The sequence below is a fragment of the Dama dama genome, chromosome 19 (genome assembly GCF_033118175.1).
Source record: "Dama dama isolate Ldn47 chromosome 19, ASM3311817v1, whole genome shotgun sequence".
Taxonomy (NCBI): domain Eukaryota; kingdom Metazoa; phylum Chordata; class Mammalia; order Artiodactyla; family Cervidae; genus Dama; species Dama dama.
The window spans coordinates 66873561-66894811 of NC_083699.1; the positions used below are offsets into that span (position 1 = coordinate 66873561).

General features: G+C 40.6%; 1 protein-coding gene and 1 non-coding gene across 5 annotated transcripts in view; one reads left to right on the plus strand and one right to left on the minus strand.

Annotated features, from left to right (window-relative positions):
- Positions 1-21251, minus strand: part of PIK3R4 (phosphoinositide-3-kinase regulatory subunit 4) — an 84858-nt gene that overhangs the window by 16434 nt on the left and 47173 nt on the right. For all 4 annotated transcript variants that reach the window (XM_061167300.1, XM_061167298.1, XM_061167299.1 and 1 more), the window contains exons 10-13: positions 18938-19139; positions 16853-17040; positions 15905-16115; positions 9030-9195 (exon numbers count right to left, since the gene is read on the minus strand). In XM_061167300.1, the coding sequence (XP_061023283.1) occupies positions 9030-9195; positions 15905-16115; positions 16853-17040; positions 18938-19139 (767 nt within the window). The remainder of the gene's footprint in view (positions 1-9029; positions 9196-15904; positions 16116-16852; positions 17041-18937; positions 19140-21251) is intronic.
- TRNAW-CCA (transfer RNA tryptophan (anticodon CCA)) lies at positions 15192-15264 on the plus strand. Its single transcript has one exon. It is a non-coding gene; the product is annotated as a tRNA-Trp (tRNA).

Below are 21251 nucleotides of genomic sequence, written 5' to 3' on the forward strand. Positions count from 1 at the left end.
AATTCTGATCATCCCAAAGAACTGACTTCTGCTTTTGCTGGTTTTTCTCCTTTACTTTCTATTCCCTATTTCATTTGTTTCTTCTTTGGTCTTTTATGATTTCCTTCTGTCTACTTGCTTTGGGTTTACTTTGCTCTTCTTTTTCTAGATTTAAGGTTAAAGCTAAGTTACTGATTTATGATTTTTCTTCTTTTTAAATACAGCTGCATGCAGGTATAAATTTCTTCTTGAATACTCCTTTCTTTAACTGCACCCTTAAGTTTTGGTTTGTTGTGTTTTCATTTTCAATCATCTCAAAATATTTCTCTAATTTCCTTTGGAACCACTGGTCATTTTGCCATGTGTTGCTTAACCTCTACAAACCTGTGAATTCCCCAAATTTCTGTTACTGATGTCGAGTTTCATTTCACTGTGGTTAAAGAACATATATGTTGATATAGCTCAGTGCCTTTAAATTCACTGAAGCTTGGCTTCTGTCCTAGATATTCTGCTGCAGTTGGGTAGAGTTCTATAGTTAGGCCTTGTAGGTCTGCAGTGTGTTCAACTCCTCTATAGGAGAAGAGCATTAAAGTCTCCATCTATTACTGTTGAACTACTTTCCCTTTCAATTTTGTCAGTTTTTCCTCCATCCAGGGGCTCTGCTGTTAGCAGCGTGTTTGTAATTGCTATTTTTTCCTGATGGGCTGACCCTTTTGTCATTATAAAATATCCTTGTCTATCTCTAGTATCAATTTTTGTGTTAAAATTTTGTCTGAGACAAGCATAGCCACTCCGACTCTCTTTTAGAAACTGTCTGCATGGTGTATTGTTTTCAGTCCTTTTACTCTCACACATCTCTGAATTTAAACTGTTGTCTCTCGTGGGCAACACACAGTTATATCATATTTTGTCTTACTTTCTACCAGCTCTGCTTTCTGACTATATTTAATGTGATTACCAATAAGGTAGGACTTACATTTGACATTTTGCAATATGTTTCTATGTCTTACATGGGTTTAGGGTTGTTGTTGTTGTTTTTTTTTTTTTGGTTGTTGTTCTAGTCCACCACTGTTGCCTTGTGTTATAAAGATGTTCTCCAGTACACCATTTTAATCCCTAATTTCCCTTACTACACATTTTTGAGTTTTCAGTTCAGTCGTTCAGTCGTGTCTGACTCTGCGACCCCATGAACCACAGCACGCCAGGCCTCCCTGTCCATCACCAACTCCCAAAGCCCACCCAAACTCATGTCCATCGAGTCGGTGACGCCATCCAACCATCTCATCTTCTGTTGTACCCTTCTCCTCCTGCCTTCAATCTTTCCCAGCATCAGGGTCTTTTCAAATGAGTGAGCTTTACGCATCAGGTGGCCAAAGTATTGGAGTTTCGGCTTCAACATCAGTCCTTCCAATGAACACCCAGGACTGATCTCCTTCAGGATGGACTGGTTGGATCTCCTTGCAGTCCAAGGGACTCTCAAGAGTCTTCTCCAACACCACAGTTCAAAAGCACCAATTCTTTGGCGCTCAGCTTTCTTTATAGTCCAACTCTCACATCCATACATGACTACTGGAAAAACCATAGCCTTGACTAGATGGACCTTTGTTGGCAAAGTAATGTCTCTGCTTTTTAATATGCTGTCTAGGTTGGTCATAACTTTCCTTCCAAGGAGCAAGTGTCTTTTAATTTCATGGCTGCAATCACCATCTGCAGTGATTTTGGAGCCCAGAAAAATAAAGTCAGCCACTGTTTCCACTGTTTCCCCATCTATTTCCCATGAATTGATGGGACCAGATGCCATGATCTTAGTTTCTGAATGCTGAGCTTTAAGCCAACTTTTCCACTCTCCTCTTTCACTTTCATCAAGAGGATTTTTGGTTCTTCTTCAGTTTCCGCCTTAGGGTGGTGTCATCTGCATACCTGAGGTTTATTGATATTTCTCCCAGCAATCTTGATTCCAGCTTGTGCTTCTTCCAGCCCAGCGTTTCTCATGATGTACTCTGCATAGAAGTTAAATAAGCAAGGTGACAATATACAGCCTTGACGTACTCCTTTTCCTATTTGGAACCAGTCTGTTGTTCTATGTCCAGTTCTAACTGTTGCTTCCTAACCTGCATTGAATTTTACTAAATGTTTTTAAGGGTTTCTTTTAGTGGTTTCCCTGGAAAATACAATCAACATCTAAAAACAATCAGATGAGCACCCATTTTGCTCCAATATATCTGCTCCCTCCTCCCTTGTCTGCACTATTACTGTCACACAAATTACACCTTCATGCATTATAAGCCTGTCAACGCAGTTTTATAATTATTTCTTTACATAGTCTTCTTTTAAATCAGACAGCAGGTAAAAAAAGTTACAGAAAAAAACTAACTTGTACTGTCTTATGTGCACTCATGTATCTATTGATACCTTTACTCAATGCTCTTTATTTCTTCATGTGGTTCAAGTTAGTCTCATGTCCTTTCCTGTCAACACGATAGACTCCTTTCAGTATTTCTTTTAGGGAAAATCTGTTGGCAATAAATTCTCTGTTTTTATTTACCTTGGAATATCTTAATTTCTCCTTTGTTTCTGAAAGACAGTTCGGCTAGACATAGAATTACTGTCAGTCTTTTTCTTCCAAGACTCTGAATGTATCATCTCACTGACTTCCAGGCTCCATCCTTTCTGATTAAATGTCAGCTATTAACCTTACTGAAAGTCCCTCGTACAAGATGCGTCTCTTTCCTCTGTTGCTCCAAGATTTTTTGTGTCTTTCAACAATTTGCTTATCATGTCTCTAGTATGGCTCTCTTTGATCTTTATCCTATTTGGAGTTAGCTGAGCTCCTTAATGTACAGATTAATGTTTTTCACCAAATCTGGGGGCGGGGGTAGTTCAAGCAATATTTCTTCAAATATTCTTTTTGTTCCTTTTTCTCTCTCTTTGACTTCTGGGACTATCATGTGTATGCTGGTACACCTGACGGTGGTCCACAGGCCTCTGAGGCTCTGTTTAGTTTTCTTTATTCTCGTTAAGTTTTCATACCTCTGAATGGATGTCAACTGAACTATTTTCAAGACCCTGGTTTTTTCTCTTGCCAGTTGAAATCTGATGTTCAGCCATGAACTCTTCATTTCTGTTATTATGCTTTTCAACTCCAGGATTTCTGTTTATCATTTCTATCCCTTTACTGACATTGTCTATTTGATGAGACATTTTTCTCATAATTTCCTTTTAATCCTTTAGCCATGATTTCTTCTAATTTTCTGAACATATTTTTAATCACTAATTTAAAGTCATTGTCTAGAAAGTCCAATGTCTGGGATTAGTGAGGTACTGTTTCTATTACCTGCATTTCTTCCTGTATATAGGACATGCTTTCCTATTTCTTTGCCTCACTTTTAACTTTTGTTCAAAACTAGATATTTTAATTAGTAAGTACTGACTCCGGAAATAAGATACCAATGTTGTCACTGCTTGTTCAGTGACTTGCCTACACCAATTCTACAGTCTTTATTTCTCAGGTGTGGCCACTGAACTCTCTCTTCAGTTAGATTAGTGAACAGCTAATGACATTTCCTGGTGTCATTAAAGAATCTGCGTGCCAATGCAGAAGACATGGGTTCAATTCCTACGTTGGGAAGATGCCCTGGAGAAGGAAATGGCAATCCACTCCAGTATTCTTGACTGGGAAATTCCATGGACAGAGGAGCCTGGCGGGCTACAGTCCCTGGGGTTGCAAAAGTCAGATACGACTTGCTGACTAAACGACAATGGCATTTCCTTATATCTCATGAGCGGATGTGGGTCCAGCCTCTGTGAGGCTCTATGCTTGCTGGGGCACACCTTCAACACAGCAGTTTACAGCTCGGCCGCATCCTTCACCTCCTGCTCGCACAGAGACTCAAGGTCGGCCAGAGGTAAGAACTTGCAGCCTCCTGAGTTCTTTCTTGGGCTTACACACAACCCTGCAAATGCATGTGGTCTTAAAGATACCCATGCATACATCCAAACTTTTCAAAAGCCCCCACTGATATCGCACACTTGCTTTAAAGTTTTTCGTCAGCCTCTTCTTAGCTATAACTGGGACTGCCACCTCAGGTGGCTGCAATGTTAAATAAATCCCACCAACAATTTCAACAAATGCTCCATGGGTAGAGTTTTTCCTCAAAGAACAAAGTAACAGGTCAAATAAAGACAGGACAGGCCCTGATCATGGAGGTTTACAGCAAGCTGGTCAAATAATGATAATTCTCTGGAAACGGGGCATTGGAGGAGTTCCAAAGCCATTATGACCCCTCCACTGGCTACTAAGCTGTTGGTTGTCACAGTTACTGTAGCTGTGGGACTGTAAGTTTTCCAAGCCACTGTACAGCTTGGAAGTAGTGGGGGATGAAATCAGGGATCACATACATGGCTCACTGTTCTGAGAGTCAGCAGTTATTTGCAAACAACAATTTTCAGATTGATGAAGGACTTTAATTTCTAGAATTCTGAAAAAGCTGATTTTGACAGCTTTAGCCAGTGTGTTCACTGTTTTTAAGGAGGAAAAAATTTTTACAAACCTTTCTCTGTCATTCTAAAACCAGAAATCCTACATGAGTTCTTAAACCGACTTCTCAAACCTGTATTTTCCACACACTATATCAATATATTCCATATCAAAAAAATGTATTTCTACAGCAATCACTTTATTTCCATAATAATCACTTATTCATCCATTTTCACTCCTACTGCTGAATCTTTAGTTCACTCCCAGATTTTTACAATTAAAAAGAAAGCCAGAAAAGATAACCCTCAAAATGGGAGAAAACAATAAGGAAATGAAACAACTAACAAAGGATTAATTTCCAAAATACACAAGCCGTTCATGCAACTCAATACTGTAAAAAAAAACAACCAATCAAAAAGTGGGAAAAAGACCTAAACAGACATTTTTCCAAAGAATACAAACAGATGGCTAATAAACACATAAAACGATGATCAACACTGCTCATTATCAGAGAAATGCAAATTAAAACTACAATGAGATATCACCTCACACAGGTCAGAATGGCTGTCATAAAAAAATCTACAAACAATAAATGATGGAAATTGTATGGAGGAAAGGGGACCCTCTTCCTTTGTTGGTGGGAATGTGAACGGGTACAGCCACTATGGAGAACAGTGTGGAGATTCCTTAAAATACCAGGAATAAAACTACCATATGAGCCGACAATCCAACTACTGGGCACATGCCCTGAGAAACCCATAATTGAAAAAGACACATGTACCCCAATGTTCACTGCAGCACTAAATACAACAGCTAGGCCATGGACACAACCTAGATGTCCACCAACAGATGAACGGATAAAGCTAGCTTTGGTATATGCATACACAATGGAATGTCACTCAACCATAAAAAGGAATGCATCTGAGTCAGTTCTAATGAGGTGGATGAACGCAGAGCCTATTATACAGAGGGAAGTAATTCAGAAAGAAAAACAAGTATCATATACTATCACATATATATGGAATCTGGAAAGATGGTACTGACGAACCTGTCTGCACGGCAGCAGTAGAGACGCAGATCAGAGAAGAGACGGGTGGACACGGCGAGGGAAGGACTGGGTGGGACGAATGGAGAGAGTGGCATGGAAACATATGCACGACCATGTGTAAACAGAGAGCCAGCCGGAGTTTGAGGTATGACTCAGGGAACTCACACTGGGGCTCTGTGACAACCTACAGGAATGGGATGGGGTGAAAGGTGGGAGCGAGATTCAAGAGGGAGCCGTATATGTACCATGGCTGATTCATGATGTTTGGCAAAAAGCAAAACAACACTGTAAAGCACTTATCCTTTGATTAAAAATAAATAAAAATGTTAGGAAAAAAAAAAAAGCCAATCTAAACAGCCTCAAAACTAAATATTTGAATTTATTCTTTTTTCTCCTTAGAATATGTACATCATAAAGGCTTGTGATATATAATGTCCAAAAGCCTTCCAGGGGTGATGGATGCATTAACCATACTCACCAAAGGTCACTATGTGAGAACATCCAATTGTTTTACCAGGCTTTCATGCCACTTGGCACCTTTACTGCATTTGAGAGCTGCTGATAAATCTCTTTCTTAAACCCTCCCTTCTGTTGCAGTATGACATAACTTAAACGGTTTCTTCTCTCTTCTTTTCTGACTGCTCTCTTTTTATCCCCAAAATTCAATTTTGTAAAGTTCAGGCCTCAGGTTAACCCTTTACTTCAGGGTAGCCATACAACTCAGAAACTTCAACTTTTAATACTATCTCAGACTCTAAACTATGTAATCCTAACACTGATAACTTTCTTGCACAACTCTTCATTGGAATAAAACTCTACTTAGATGTTTCACCATCAAATTTGGCAAGTACCAAATATATCAAGGTTTCCTAAAATCAAGAAGCTAAATAAGCCAAAAATGGGGGAGCACAAAAAGCATTATGGAAAATACAGCTTAGAATACTACAGAGGATTAAACTTTAAAAATCTATGTAAAAGTTAAAAAAGCAAAAAAACCCAGCAATTTTTCAAGAATTAGTCCCCACGGGAAAAACTAAAAGTTTAACTCAAATAGGAAAGAAGCAAACAGCAGAGCCAAGATCCAGATGGCCTAAATCACCGATCCAATTCAAGGAAAAGTCAGAGGTGCAACAGGGCAGTTAGCCAACATACCGCATGGGGGAAAGCCTCGGCAGTCAGAACGGACTAGTGAGACTGCCCAAGAAAACACTGCACTGCTTCAAAGGCCTCCTTCTCCCTCATCAGTTCACAAAGGCGTACAATGAGGGCAACACTTATTCCCTCGCCCTCTTTCTCTCCCTGAACCTGGAATGAAGCACCTCCAAGCTAAGGCCTATAGTCAGCTCTTACAGACAAGAGAACAGCTGTGTCCAGAGGCCACCCATTCTCCCAAACCTCATACAAACGTTCGTTCCAAAGACTACAGTTACTGTCAGCTCAACTGCCACATTTTCTGGTTTACCACTGCCTAAAATATGACACTGGGACACAGGAGGCATGGCTCTGTGACAAAAATCATCTGGAATCAACAAGAGAGGTTTTCAAAGTTAACGGATGATTCCAAGTTTTTGCTTGAGAGGTTTATGCAAATCAATTAAACTTACCCTCCTAATAAAAGCAATAATGAATACAACTAATGATGATAATAACAAAGAACCATTTGGAAAACAGTTTTCAGAGGAGGTTTTTAAAACATTAATCAAAATGATAATAATGGTAGGGAAAATCAAAGGAATGCCTGTAGGCAGGGAGGAGGCAGGCATTTTATGCAAAGGAACATGAGGGAACATTGTAGTTGTGTTCCATATCTTGAGAGTGGTTTTTAAGTTGCACAAGTATGTGTATTTGTTGGATCTTATGGAATGGTTAAGATACGTGTGCTTCACAGCATACAAATTTTATGCCCAGGAACAAAAGGAGAACTATAAATAAATGTCAGCAATACACACCCTGAAATTTTTAGGAGAAATGTCCTGATATCTGCAACTCACTTTGAAATACATTTTTAAAAGATGAATTGATAGGAAGATGGATAATTATATGACGCAACAAATAAAGTAAAATTATTAACTATTTAGAGTCTTGCAGCAAGCATATGTGTGTTCACTGGAAAACCTCTCTCAAGGTTTGAAAATTTCATTTAAATATTGACAAATAACTAAGCATGCTGCAAAAATTAGAGCACTTTAACAGAACAAAATCCTATCAGGTGGGTAAGGAGTAAATTTATGAACTATTTTAGTTTATCAAAGATATTTTGTTGACCATTGTGGTTACTGGTCAAATGGTCAATTTGACCAATTTGACCAGTTACTGGTCAAATGTGGATTAGACATCAGTGACTCAATGGTCATAAACCGAGCAAACTCCAGGAGACAGTGGGGACAGAAGAGCCTATGTGCTGCAGCCCACGGGGTCACAAAGGACTGGACACGACTTAAGTGACTGAAAAGCAGCACAGTCAATGAACTGAAAACGAGAAAAGCACCAAAGATTCCCCACATCTTTTCACGTACGAAGATTCAATTTTGATTTCTAATAGCTTTCTTTTCAGATCCAGACCAAATTAGGCACACAACAAATATGAATATCAAGTGGGGACACAACTATAAAGTTGTACAAATCTAAAATACTCCCCCCACTTATCATAACTTCATCATGCATATTTGAAGAGTCTTCAAGATCTCAAGTAATAATTACGTCTCTCTTGACTGGGCACTCTAATCCTTTCCTATTTTCTCTGTTGCTCACACTCCATGTAACCCCTTCAGCAAATCCTGTTGACTCCAGCATCGAGACAGATCCAGAACGTGATCATTTCCCACTGCGTCCCCCATCTCACTCAGTTACAGAAGAAGTCTCCTCATCTTTCTACCCTGCACCTCCTCAGTCTATTCTCAACGCAAGAGCCAGAGTAATTCTGCTGAAGTTTGACTCAGATCATGTCTCTCCACCACGCGGAACCGTCCGAAGGCCCCCACCTCACTCAGAGTCTACGCCCCTCACCACAGCCTGCAAGGCCCTGTGAACTCGGGCCCCCTGACCTCCTTCCCCCTCACATAGACCTTCCTGCTCTTCCCCAAACATGCCAAACGTTCCTCTGCCTCATAACCTCTGAGGCCCACGTTTCCTCTGCCAAGAAGGCGCTTTCCCAGGACGTCCACGTGGCATTTTCTCTCATCTTTGTCAGGGGCCTCCTTAAATGATACCTTCTCCGTGAAGAAGTCTCTAGCCAATTTCTTTAAACTCTAGTCTACCCCATCTACTCATTCTCTATCCCTCTTTTTTTGCTATCACTTTTTCCATAACTTATCTTACCATCCCCAAACACGACCTGTTTTACTTACTTACACCCTGTTTATTATCTGTCATCGCCCATGATGTAAAGCTTCCCAGAACATGTACTTGTGTCTGTTTATCACCACTGTATCCCTGGAACCTAAAGCAGCACCTGTCACGGCGTGAGCGCTCGGTAAACACGCTGACTGGGTGGGTGGGTGGGCTCCCCACCCATGTGCAGCCTACCTGGTGGTGGTGGTCTTCCCCTCCATCTTCTGACTGTTCCAGACTTTCACTGTGCCATCGTTGGAACACGTGGCAAACAGTGAATGCTCGTCAGAGACTCTGATCCGATTCACAGCAGACTTGTGCTCGTGAAGATGTGCCACGAGTAGCCCCTTAGGTCGCCACCCTAAGGAAAACCAAGAGTGTGTCCTAAGTTTCAGTTTACAAATGCAATCTTCCCTTTATGCCCAACTACAAGCATCAACAGCCAACAGAACAGTTCACAAGAACTGAACAAAGGGTCCCAACAGCTAGTCAATACTGAGTGGCCTACTGGACCACATCAGATACTGTTGCCTCTGGAGGAAGACATCCTTTCAAACAGCCTTAGAAAGACTGCTCTATGGCCTTCTCCAGCATCTGAGAGGGCACACCACTCACCTGCTACCAGGAAAAACCCCGACTACTTGCTCAACAGCAAGAGGTAATGACTACCTTGATGTAGAGAAACAGGGCACTAGGGAGACAGCCCACTCCAAAAGCCTCAAAGACCCAGACCTATCACACCACAGTGTGACCTTGGGGTACTTATTTAAATTCTGTGGTTTCAATTTCCTCAAACATAAAATTGGGGTAAATTACTCAACCTACACAATGACTGTGTGGGTAAATGATATATAGAGTCTAACACTGCCCCAGGCCCACAGTAAAACCCAAATGTGGATTTCTTCTCTACCTGCAATCATTTATCCTATAACATCAACAGACTGGTATAAACAGGATTATAAATTAGGCTCAGAACGTCCAAGGATTTTCTAGTACATTATGACATCTATACACTTTGTTCATGTATAGTCTTTTCATGAATAATTAATGTCCTCTAATAAATAACAAAGTCCCTGAGGCCAGAGACTATGTTTTATCCATCCTGTATCATTTACAATATCCAGCATCCGTCTTTATATGTGGCATAATATTTAATATTAATCAATTTTAAAATAAAACCTAGAGGGTGGGATGGGGTGGAAGCTGGGAGGGAGGTTCAGAAGGGAGGGGACATACATATGATGTTCAGTTGCTCAGTCGTGTCCAACTCTTTTGTGACCCCATGGACTGCAGCATGCCAGGCTTCCTGACCATCACCAACTCCTAGAGCTTGCAAAAACTCATGTACATTGAGTCAGAGATGCATCCAAACATCTCATTCTCTCTTGTCCCTTCTCTTCCTGCCTTCAATCTTTCCCAGCATCAAGGTCTTTTCTAATGAGTCGGCTCTTCCCATCAGGTGGCCAAAGTATAGCAGCTTCAGCTTTAGTATCAGCATCAGTTCTTCCAATGAACACCCAGGACTGATTTCCTTTAGGATGGACTGGTTGGATCTCCTTGCAGTCCAAGGGACTCTCAAGAGTCTTCTCCAACACCACAGTTCAAAAGCATCAATTCTTCAGCGTTCAGCCTTCATTATGGTCAACTCTCACATCCATGCATGACTACTGGAAAAACCATAGCTTTAACTAGATGGACCTCTGTTGGCAAAGTAATGTCCCTACTTTTTAATATGCTATCTACGTTGGGCATAGCTATTCTTCCAAGGAGCAAGCGTTTTTAAATTTCATGGCCACAGTCACCATCTGCAGTGATTCTGGAGCCCGAGAAAATAAAGTATGTCACTGTTTCCACAGTTTCCCCATGTATTTGTCACGAAGTGATGGGACTGGATGCCATGATCTTAGTTTTCTGAATGTTGAGCTTTAAGCCAACTTTTTCACTCTCCTCTTTCACTTTTATCAAGAGGATCTTTAGTTCTTCTTCACTTTCTGCCATAAGGGTGGTGTCATCTGCATACCTGAGGTTTACTGATATTTCTTCTGGCAATCTTGATTCCAGCTTGTGCTTCCTCCAGTCCAGCGTTTCTCATGATGTACTCTGCATATAAGTTAAATAAGCAAGGTGGTAATATACAGTTTTGATGTACTCCTTTTCCTATTTGGAACCAGTCTGTTATTCCATGTCCAGTTCTAACTGTTGCTTCTTGACCTGCATACAGTTTCTCAAGAAGCAGGTCAGGAGATCTGGTATTCCCAACTCTTTCAGAATTTTCCAGTTTATTGCAATCCACACAGTTGAAGGTTTTGGCATAGTCAATAAAGCAGAAATAGATGCTTTTCTGGAACTCTTGCTTTTTCGATGATCCAACGGATGTTGGCAATTTGATCTTTGGTTCCTCTGCCTTTTCTAAACCAGCTTGAATATCTGGAAGTTCACAGTTCACGTATTGCTGAAGCCTGGCTTGGAGAATTTTGAGCATTACTTTGCTAGCGTGTGAGATGAGTGCAGTTGTGCGGTAGTTTAAACATTCTTTGGCATTTCCTTTCTTTGGGATTGGAATGAAAACTGACCTTTTCCAGTCCTGTGGCCACTGCTGAGTTTTCCAAATTTGCTGGCATGTTGAGTGCAGCACTTTCACAGCATCATCTTTCAGGATTTGAAATAGCTCAACTGGAATTCCATCACCTCCACTAGCTTTGTAGTGATGCTTCCTAAGGCCCACTTGACTTCACATTCCAGGATATCTGGCTCTAGGTGAGTGATCACACCATTGTGATTATTTTTTGTACAGTTCTTCTGTGTATTCTTGCTACCTCTTCTTAATATCTTCTGCTTCTGTTAGGTCCATACCATTTCTGTCCTTTATTGAGCCCACCTTTGCCTGAAATGTTCCCTTGGTACCTCTACTTTTCTTGAGGAGATCTCTAGTCTCTCCCATTCTATTTTTTCCTCTATGTCTTTGCATTGATCGCTGAGGAAGACTTTCTTATCTCTCCTTGCTATTCTTCGGAACTCTGCATTCAGATGGGAATATCTTTCCTTTTCTCCTTTGCTTTTCGCTTCTCTTCTTTTCACAGTAAGGCCTCCCTCAGACAGCCATTTTGCCTTTTTGCATTTCTTTTGCTTGGAGATGGTCTTGATTCCTGTCTCCTGTACAATGCTATGAACCTCCGTCCATAGTTTATCAGGCACTTTGTCTATCAGATCTAGTCCCTTAAATCTATTTCTCACTTCCAGTGTATAATCATAAGGGATTTGATTTAGGTCATACCTGAATGGTCCAGTGGTTTTCCCTACTTTCTTCAATTTAAGTCTCAATTTGGCAATAAGGAGTTCATGATCTGAGCCACACTCAGCTCCCGGTCTTGTTTTTGCTGACTGTATAGAGCTTCTCCATCTTTAGCTGCAAAGAACATAATCAATCTGATTTTGGTGTTGGCCATCTGGTGATGTCCATGTGTAGAGTCTTCTCTTGTGTTGTTGGGAGAGGGTGTTTACTATGACCAGTGTGTTCTCTTGGCAAAACTCTATTAGCCTTTGCCCTGCTTCATTCTGTACTCCCAGGCCAAATTTGCCTGTTATTCCAGGTGTTTCTTGACTTCCTACTTTTGCATTCCAGTTCCCTATAATGAATGAAGGTCTTGTAAGTCTACATAGAACCATTCAACTTCAGCTTCTCCAGCATTACTGGTTGGGGCATAGGCTTGAATTACCGTGATATTGAATGGTGTGCCTTGGAAACGAACAGAGATCATTCTGTCATTTTTGAGACTGGATCCAAGTTCTGCATTTTGGACTCTTTTTGTGACCATGATGGCTACTCCATTTCTTCTAAGCAATTCCTGCCCACAGTAGTAGATATAATGGTCATCTGAGTTAAATTCACCCATTCCAGTCCATCTTAGTTCACTGATTCCTAGAATGTTGATGTTCACTCTTGCCATCTCCTGTTTGACCACTTCCAATTTGCCTTGATTCATGGACCTAACATTTCAGGTTCCTATGCAATATTGCTTTTTACAACATCGGACCTTGCTTCCATCACCAGTCACATCCACAGCTGGGTGCTGTTTTTGCTTTAGCTCCATCCCTTCATTCTTTCTGGAGTTATTTCTCCAATGATCTCCAGTAGCATATTGACTCTGAGGGCTACTCCATTTCATCATCTAAGGTGTTCTTGCCCACAGTAGTAGATACAATGGTCATCTGAGTTAAATTCACCCATTCCAGTCCATCTTAGTTCGCTGATTCCTAGAATGTTGATGTTCACTCTTGTCATCACCTGTTTGACCACTTCCAATTTACCCTGACTCATGGACCTAACATTCCAGGTTCCTCTGCAATGTTGTTCTTTACAGCGCCAGTCACATCCACAACTGGGAGCTGTTTCTGCATTGGCTTATCTTCTTAATTCCTTCTGGAATTATTTCTCCACTCTTCTCCCATAGTATACTGGGCACCTACCAACCTGGGGAGTTCATCTTTCAGTGGCATATCTTTTTGCACCCAGAAGTCAATACAGTAATGTAAAGCAATTATCCTCCAATTAAAAATAAATTATTCTCTTAAAAAGCTATGCTGAAGGATCTATGCCTGCTAAGTAACAATGTCACCTTAAAATCAACTTATTTCTTTTACCAAGAAACAAACTTGAAACCAAGCCCATTGCCAAACCTGGAACATTCAACAGAAAAATACCATTCCCCTTGCATCTCTAGGTCACATGTGTGGAAAGAACAGCTGAATGTGATTTCCAAGGAGGATATGCTGGATTTGAGAATACTCAAAAACACTCTGCCATGAAGTCTAGGTAATAGAGCAGGCTAGGTTGAACATTTCCCCCAAGAGAAAATCAATTTCACAAAACCACTCAAGTGTGGAAAGAAAAAAGTAAAAGTCCAACAGTCATTGTACCTTTCGTGAACCATAAAATCTGACACCTTTTCTGGGATTACTGAATAAAACATATAGCTTCACTTAAGTATAAAATGCCACTTGTAAAGACAGATTCTATAATAAAATAGACAGTGTGTGATCAACATTTTTTGTCTTTAAAGCAGGGCTGATAAATCATATTGAACTGTATTATAGAAACAACTTAAACATTCCAGGGTGTTTATTTTCTTTAAACAAAAAACATTTATGTAACTAAAGATACCACTTAGTAATATTTCTGAAATATTTCAGTCATGGCTCTCCACTGGCATTTTTCCTACATTCACAATGGAAGCCTGTGGGAACTCATGTGGTTTTTCAACCTCTACCCAATACTGTGGCCACCTGATGTGAATAACTGACTCATTTGAAAATACCCTGATGCTAGCAAAGATTGAGGACGGGAGGAGAAGGGGATGACAGAAGATGAGATGGTTGGATGGCGTCACCAACTCAATGGACGTGAGTTTGAGTAAACTCCAGGAATTGGTGATGGACAGGGAGGCCTGGTGTGCTGCAGTCCAGGCAGCACAACTGAGCAACTGAACTGACTGACCCATAAGCGTATATTTCTTCTCAGTTTTCAAGTTACATATTTATTATTAAAATCTATATAGAAACTCATTAAAAATGTTTTTAAAAATCTGCCAATCCAGTATCAGAGACGAGCTCCACCACATAACACTGGGCATGTCTGTTAACACAGTTCAGTCACAATTCCCATCTGAACTATGTCTCAAGTTTCTTTACATTTTCTCAGAATACAGAAGTGTTTTCCCAAAAATATTAATGTTGATGATTGCTGAATGATGGTTATAGGTGATTTTGTTTTCTCTTTAAAGCACTTATCATTTTCCAAATGTTTTCACCTGATTTTTAAAGAAAATTCATAGTTATTAAACCCTTCAGAAATTGAAAGCCAGAGTTTACTCAACGAAGCCTGACATTTAGTGAGAAAGTGGCACGACGCTAAGCAGGCAGGTAAAACCCAGCACTGTAAATGGGGACCATGGGCCATAGACAAGATAAACAGTAGATTACTAGCCTAAAAGGCACTGCCAGAGCCAAGGAGATCCAAAGTCCACAAATACTGACTTGGGACTTCTCACTCATGGCTCCTCCTGGGTGCTTTCCCTTGTGTATATATATATATGCATGTGTGTATATATACACATATGTATATGTGTATGCACACATGCATGCACATATATGTATACATGTGTATGCACACATGCATGCACACATATGTGTATACACATGTGTGTATGTGTATATATATGTATGCATGCATGTATGTCTGTATATAGGTATGTCTGTATATGTATGTGTGTATACATGTGTGTGTGTGTGTGTGTGTGTGTGTGTGTATACGTGTATGTCTGTATATATGTATGTGTGTATATGTATACATGCGGGGCTTCCCTGATGGCTCAGACGGTAAAGCGTCTGTCTCCAATACTGGAGACCCAGGTTCGATCCCTGGGTCGGGAAGATCCCCTGGAGAAGGAAATGGCAACCCACTCCAGTACTCTTGCCTGGAAAACCCCATGGACAGAGGAGCCTGGCAGGCTACAGTCCATGGGGTCGCAAAGAGTTGGACACGACTGAGCGACTTTACTTACTTACTTATGTGTATATATACGTATGCACATATGTATGTGTGTGTATGTGCATGTATATATGCCTGTATGTATGTGTATACATCTGTAGGTGTGTATATATGTATGTGTGTATATGCATGTCCATGTGTGTATGTATGTGTGTGTGTGCCTGTATATATGCATGTGTGTATGTAGGTATGCATGTATATACGTGTATGTGTGTATGTATATATGTATGCATGTATATACGTATGTGTGTATATATATGTATGTATGTATTTAGGCTGCTCCAGGTCTTAGTTGCAGTATGCAGGATCTAGTTCCCCGACCAGGGATCAAACCTGGGTCCCCTGCACTGGAAGCATGAAGTCTTAGCCACTGGACCACCTGGGAAGGACATCAGGTATCCTGCTTTCAAAGTGCCAGCCTTGTGGTCACTTCCTTTGCCTAGTAACTGTACTAGTTTCTTCCACTGGATCCCAGGCCCTGGCATCCGGCTGGAATACGGCCGCCCGTCAATAGCACACGTACCAGGTGGTGGGGGTTTACTCTCCCACTCGGCGTTTTCCATCATCTGCTTGGCTATTCTCTCGGCATTGCACTGCTCCCGTTTCTGTTGTATGAGCTGCTGAAGCTCAGTTTTACACGTTGTGATCCGGATCTGGTACGTGGACGGTAAAATTGTACTACTTAAAACCTGTATTGTCGGTTTTCTATTTTGGACATTTGTCACTTCTGGAACCTGCAAAACCAAAAGAAGAAGTATCTGTGTCATAAGCAAAGTTATGTTTGATGATTAAAATGTACCCATGGTCTATTTATTACACCAGACTTTTGTTCTTATTAATGTACCAATTTTTAAATCCATCTAAATACAGGGACATATTTTTCAGTGAAAACCTAATTAAAATAAAGTTTAACCACTAATTCCAAGTCTCTATTTTTAAAAAATTTATTAGTGTAGCAATAACATTAAACAAAACTCTTCATTAATTTAAGTGAAAAAAAGAAAGAGAATTTTAATTCATCAGTTGATTCAATTAAAACGTAACTGGCTAGGGAAGAGTTACCTCAAATTAAAAACTTCCTTCAAACATATCCAAGTCATGATGACATTTCTCACACAGAGCAAACTTGGGACTTTTCTTCCCAGAAGTACTTTTGCTATCTTATAGATATAACTATGCTATATTAAATGAAGAATAAAAGAAGATTTTAAAGGTTCACTGCAGCCTATGACTAGAACCATAGTTCATAACGACGTCTTCACCCCACAGTTTCAGACCACCTTATTCGGTGCTTTCAATACTAGATTTCCCTTTGGCTGTGAAGATAAACCTCTCCTGGAAAGAAAAATGTCCTTCCTAAAAGACACGTCACTGTATTGATTTTTCCAGTACAATACACAGCCTTTAAACACCCAAAACAGTAGAATGAGATCCCCAAACAAAAAGCGCACTACTGCCGGGATGACAGTACCTGCGGAGAAGCCGACAAAGGGACGCAGATCCCAGCGGAGGACTCGGAACGCGGTGGCTTCCCAGCTGGCATCACCTCCTGATCACTCCCTTTAGGCAGGGCCTGCTGGATGCTCGGTGGTTCCAGCGAGCCAAACATGCTTTTCCACTCTTCATTGACATTTGAGTCTTGTTTGACATGTTTTCTAGCTATGAAAAAAGATCAGAATAATCTGAAGGAAGCCCCTACGGCAAGTACGGCTTTTATTACTCTCTGTGTGCGTGGGGCGGAGGAAGGGGGGCAGCGTGGACTTCATGCGCTATGTGCTCTTCATGAGGGCCAGTTTATTTATATTCACATCTAAACTCGCTAGTTCTCATTTCATCTCTAGGGCAGATAGACAGAGGCACTTTCAACAGTGTTAATAATTAGACCTAACTGCTTCCTAGTTGTCCAAGGCTAGCTCAATTTCAAGGAAACACTTTACCTGAAGAACCAACAAAAATATAACTTTTTCAAATGTCACTGACTACACTGATAAATATGACCTCTCTATATCCAGAATCAGTTACATGGGGTGAAAAAAAGAAGAAATAAAAAGTCATTTGCATCCTTATGCATATTCCTTCACACGTCTGTCAGCGTTTCTATGAGAAATTTCCAGAACTGAAAATGTAAGTCAAATAGTAAAAAAATAATCATATTAATAATATGTTCAATTTATAAGCTCAAAAACAGTGAATTTAGTGAAAATGCTGACACACGCGTCATTAGTCTTCACTAATCACAAAGGCAGAGAATGGCATCCCGTGTCTATTAGCATTCACTTCATTATTCACCTTTTAAATGTGTATTTCTATCCTATCACTTGTATGTTCCAATCCTTCACTGTTTTTCTCTAGGGAGCTTGTGGTTTTCCTTATGAACTGCATGAGTGCTTTGATTTTACGGCTCTGAGTCAGGGGTGCCCACCCCTGGGCGTGGCCTGTGAGGAACCAGGCTGCACAGCGCATGGCTGAGTAACCAGCGGAAGGGAAACCAACCTCATCCCGCATCTGCGAAAAAACTGTCGGTCACAGGTGCCAGAAAGGCTGGGGGCTGCAGCTGTAACCATTCAGAGTTAAGCTGCAAATACTTTATTCCACGTTTAACAGTTAGAGGTCTTTTCTTTTTTTAATGTAATTCATCAACTGCCCTCAAAATCTGATACTAGAATGTTGTTGTTATGTTGCTAAATCGTCTCTGACTCTTTGGAACCCCATGGACTGTAGCCCACCAGGCTCCTCTGTCCATGGGATTTTCCAGGCAAAAACACTTAAGTGGGCTGCCATTTCCTTCTCCAGGGGATCTTCCCAAGCCAGGGATCAAACCTGTGTCTCCCACATAGCAGGTGGGTTCTTTACCACCCAGCCCCTGGGAAAGCCTGATACTGGAATGAATACAAGGATTTTAAAAGGCACTGGAAGTGAGTGTATCTCCAAAAAAGGTTAAAATGAAGAATGCATGAGATCTTAAAACCCTCACACAATCAATGCCAATGTCACAAGAGCCAATAGTTTTAAATCTCAAGACTTAAAATCATGAAAATTCCAAGTAGCCTGGTGGGCTACAATCCATGGGATCACAGAGTCAGACACCAGGGTACGACTAACACTTTCACTTTCAAATCGTGAATGCATCTCTCCTTTGCAAGACTATTCAATTCACTGGCAGTTACCCACTAGTAACGGGCTAGGAAACTTTACCCTCATTTTACATAGACTATTGACGTTGGGTTGTTGCTTAAAGGATTAAAAAATAGAATTCTGCCTTCAATCATATACTTCCACAGAGCCAAGCAGGCTCTGGAGTCAGACTTTGGATTGAATTCTGACTCCACACATGCGAATCCATGAATTTGGAAAATTGCTTAATTTCTTAACTGTAAGTCCACTTCTCCACCTTTCCTCCCCCAAATCTTCTTGCTATTAAATATAAATGGAGTCATTCACTCACTGTATTTGAAAGTTATATATCTGAGAAATGTGACTTCTTAGTTTTACTACTAAAAACTTATGAAATAACTAATAATAACAAGCTAACACACACACAGAAAAATATACTAACCTCGCTTGTCATCTGGTTCCTGTTTGGTTTTAACAAGATCAACTTGTCTTCCAGTTATACCTAAGGCTGCCAAATCAATTACACCTTTCTGACTACTATCATGGAGATGACTCTGATCCACTATATTGGCCTTTGCTTTGTTAGATTTCATCATGAAGTCTTTCAGAGCCAAAAGCTTGTCTTCCTCTTCCTCTGTCATTCCCTAAAAACAAATAAAACCATATGTCCTAGGTTATTTCTGCAAGTAATAACAGGCCTCAAAATGACTAACAACTGAAGGGTCAAACCACTCAATTTAAAATTTAAGAGTCAGAATGGTAAAATGAAGCAAGCAAAGGCAAGAGAAAAAGAAATTATAAATACAGAACAACATTACTCTGATCTCCAAGGACACTCTCCCTCTATTGGGCATTTTCTACTTTGTATTGTGATTTATACCTTAACATTCTTTCTAAAAGGCAGCATTCAAATATAATTCACCTTTGAAACCTCCAAAGAACTTAATACAGTGCCCGGTAGATCTTTAAATATATAACTTTGAATAAATAAACATCTAGTATCTAAAAAATTCTGCAAATACAATATGAAGCAGAAGAAAGTGCATGTATGTGAACTTTGCCCCTAGACGTGCTGGGACACCGCTGTGAAGGCATTCTGTGAGACATAAAGCATTCTGAATGCACGCCTCATGGACTGACAGGCAAATGGAGGCAACACACGTGCCAGCATCCTAAGGTAGGATCCTTAGGTTCCTAAGTCAGGCAGCATCCCAAGTCAGGCTGCTTCAGTTCAAATTCCAGCCACATTACTTACAATCTGTATGGCCTTGGGCAAGCCACCCACTTTCTCTGGACCTCTGTTTACCTATGAGGATAATTACTAGCACCCATCTTAAAAGACTATCATAAAATTTTAGTAAGTTAATCCATAAAGACAAAACACTTCAAACTGACAGCTAATGAATACTAATTAATTTAAATAATGAATTCAATGTGCAAAGTAAACATTCTGGTACTTGGAGCAGTTCTGCATTTTCTTAACTTTCCAACCTTCACCAACTCCTATAGAATGTTTTTATTATGCAAATGAAAAAATTAATAAAATGACAATTCCCTAAGGCCTCAACCTAAAATCCCTCTGAAACTGAAGCTTTAGGGAATAGTCACAATCCACTGGCACAAGAGGAAAATCAACTCTACAAAGTCAAAAAGCTAAGGAATAATGAAATAAAATAACATTAAAGTATACCCCTTGTACAAGATCCTTGACAAATTTTTTCCAATATTGACCTGAAATTCATTTATTTACACGGCTCCTAAAATCTGCTTGGACAATGACACAGCTAATAGTTCTACTCTTTTTTTAGCCTACATTTCAGCTCACAGGAAAGGACAGCTCTGCTTCAGTCCACACAAGGGAAGGCCAGAACGAAGGCTGAGTGGAGAGACTGCCCGACCATGGAGGAGCTGCAAACATATCCCACTGAGCAAAAGCAGCCAGTCACAAAAGTTACATGCCATATGGTCCCATTTACACGAGATATCCAAGACAGGCAAACCCACAGCTGACTGAGTAGCTGCCAGGGGAGAGGAAAGTAGGGAATGACTTCGAATGGAGAAGGATGTTCTTCTCAGGCTGATGGAAATGTTCCAGGGGCGTCCCTGGGGGCTCAGACGGCAAAGTGTCAGACTGCAGTGCAGGCGGGAGACCTGGGCTCGATCCCTGGGTCAGGAATATCCCCTGGAGAAGGGAATGGCAACCCACTCTAGGATTCTTGCCTGGAGAATTCCATGGAGAGAGGAGATTGGCAGGCTACATACAGTTCATGGGGTCCCAAAGAGTTAGACACGACTGAGCAACTTCACAAATTCTAGAAGATGTTCTAGAATTATTAGACAGTGGTGATGGTTTCACAACCTTGTGAATACACTAAAAACCACTGAATTTTACTGTCTATGAACTATATCTCAATAAAAAAAATGTTAGAAATGCACCATCAGACAAAAAAGAAAAAAACCCTGACAAGGACAATCAGCTCAGTTCAGTCACTCAGTCATGTCCGACTCTTTGCAACCCCATGAACGCCAGGCCTCCCTGTCCATCACCAACTCCTGAAGCCTACTCAAACTCATGTCCATCACGTCGGTGATGCCATCCAACCATCTCATCCTCTGTTGTCTCCTTCTCCTCTCGCCTTCAATCTTTCCCAGCATCAGGGTCTTTTCAAATGAGTCAGTTCTTCACATCAGGTGGCCAAAGTATTGGAGTTTCAGCTTTAGCATCAGTCCTTCCAATGAATATTCAGGACTGATTT